We start from the raw sequence: 2,058 nt of genomic DNA, 5'->3' as shown, positions 1-2,058 counted from the left end.
TTGAGCTTGAAGATTGTTCTGTCCTGAGCTTTGTTCCATCGTTGGAGTTTGCTGATATGCTCATGAGCCTGGCGAAGGGGTCCATGGGGAAGATCTCCCGGATGCTGCGCAAAGTAGTAACGAGGAGGACCATAGAGGAGCTCGGAGTTTAGACCGGAAGCTTCTTCTTGGAAAACACCACATCTATCTGCTGTCTTCTTCCTCTTGGGAGATCGTATGGGGCCTAGAGGACCATGGGGACCAAGGAAGTGCTCACTCCCAATATCAAAGCTAATAGCTCCAAGCCTAGTCAAGCTTGTCAGGGCAGTGTTTGGGAGAAGCACTTCAACCTCTTGTGTAGACTGTATGTAAGAATAGACGCAAGTTCCATTGAACCTTCCACTGAGGTACTGAGCTTTCTTCGAGTAGCTTCCGTCTAAAAAGGCGGGACCAGTTGGATCATCTTCTAAGGGGATATCCTTGAACTGAAGCAATGGGGTTATCAAACCACCAATGCCAACCTGAGGCTCTGAGTCACTTGTTGTCCAAGCCCATTCCTTGTAGTGGACGAGGCGCTTCACAAAGAATCCCACCATGCCAAAGTTCTTGTAGAAGTCAGCGTCGACCAAAGGCAACTAAGAAGGGTGAGCATAAAGCTGAACGGTTTGGTGAAGTTGTAGCTCCTCATCATTAACGGTGCCTGGTTCCTTTCTTGGAAAGATGGTGTGGACAATTAACCGGTGGAGATAGCGCACTGAAGGGCGGCGAATGGAAGCATTCTTATCACGGTTTGGCTTGCGGGTCTTCCTCGCCAACACCTTCCACACCATTCTAGCTATGCTTTCCTCCCTAGGGGCATCATATAGGATAGGGATGGAAGATTCCTCCAAATCCTGAAGACCAAGAGCTTTTCCAATCTCCTTGAAGGTCATGTTGTAAACATTCCCATGGATCTTGAACTTGATCTTTCCCCATCCTTGCCTCACATGTTTGGCGGTGTGAAAAGTAGCCACCAATGATGACAAGAACTGACAAGACTCATCTTCGTATGTAGGATAAGCCATAGTGAAGAAGCTCGGCATGTTCATGTGCTCCAACATTTGCTTGATGTCGTCACCTATCTCCAACTCTTCCATGATCTTGATATCTGCAAATCGGGTTGGAGGCCACGATACACCATTCTTCAAATGCCCATATAGCTCATCTTCAGTTGGTGTCTTGGTTCTATCCCTCTCAGTGTCGACCTTCTTCCCCTTAGACACTTTAGCTCGCTTGTGCGGGGCTTGGTCTTCCTCAGTGATGTCTTCATTCTCCTCCTCTTGGGAAAGAGTTACCCCCTTGCCTTTCGGTTCCTTAGACCTTTTGGAATGGGCTGACCTTCTACCACCAGCATCTACACTCTCAGCAGTGACGACGTGCTTTCCTTCTCTCTTTTTTGCTGCCAATACTTGTTGATACTGAGGATAAAGACTTCTCATGTCTAGCAGTCTCTTGCCTTGCAAGCTCTTGTTTCTCAGCTTCCATCTTTTGTCGGTCCTTTCTCCCCATTTGTACCTAAAAATTTCAAACTTTGGAAAAGGATAAGCAAATAGAAGAAGGAAACTTGACAATGCAATTGTGAATTCAATTCATAATGATTCAGTTATAACAAAACTATCACATTGCACACAAGAAGTGATCATAAGCAAAGAGTAAGGCTTTTAAGCAAAATTTTAGTATCAAATGAGTTCTTTAATTAGTAAGCTCTCTAATTAAGTTCTCAAACACCTTAGCTAACCAATCCTAGCCAAACTCACAAAGGATTATACCAATTCTGAAAAATCCCCAATTCTCATGAACCCTAATTTTCAAAGTTCAATTGCAACTCAAATTCACCATGTAATTATCAGCCCTATATGATATAGAAGCTTTTCCTAGTCTATTTCACAAAAATCTAGCAAGAAAAAGATCAAATTTCGAGTTCAAACTTCTAGGGTTCGTGAGACCTACGAAATTGAACTTATTGATACAATACCTTGCTTTGGATGAAAGGAAATGAAGATATGAAACAAGAGAATAGACTACAGGGGCAAAAGCTTA

General features: G+C 43.8%; 1 protein-coding gene across 1 annotated transcript in view; it reads right to left on the bottom strand.

Moving 5' to 3' along the window:
• Positions 1-614: 614 nt before the first annotated feature.
• The window catches only part of LOC106324317, a 6,601-nt gene continuing 5,157 nt past the window's right edge, over positions 615-2,058 (bottom strand). Inside the window, exon 3 of the mRNA XM_013762307.1 lies at positions 615-1,533. Coding sequence (XP_013617761.1) covers positions 615-1,533 — 919 coding nt within the window. The remainder of the gene's footprint in view (positions 1,534-2,058) is intronic.

The sequence above is a fragment of the Brassica oleracea genome, chromosome C2, assembly GCF_000695525.1.
Source record: "Brassica oleracea var. oleracea cultivar TO1000 chromosome C2, BOL, whole genome shotgun sequence".
Taxonomy (NCBI): Eukaryota; Viridiplantae; Streptophyta; class Magnoliopsida; order Brassicales; family Brassicaceae; genus Brassica; species Brassica oleracea.
This window is presented reverse-complemented; position numbering and strand designations above follow the sequence as displayed.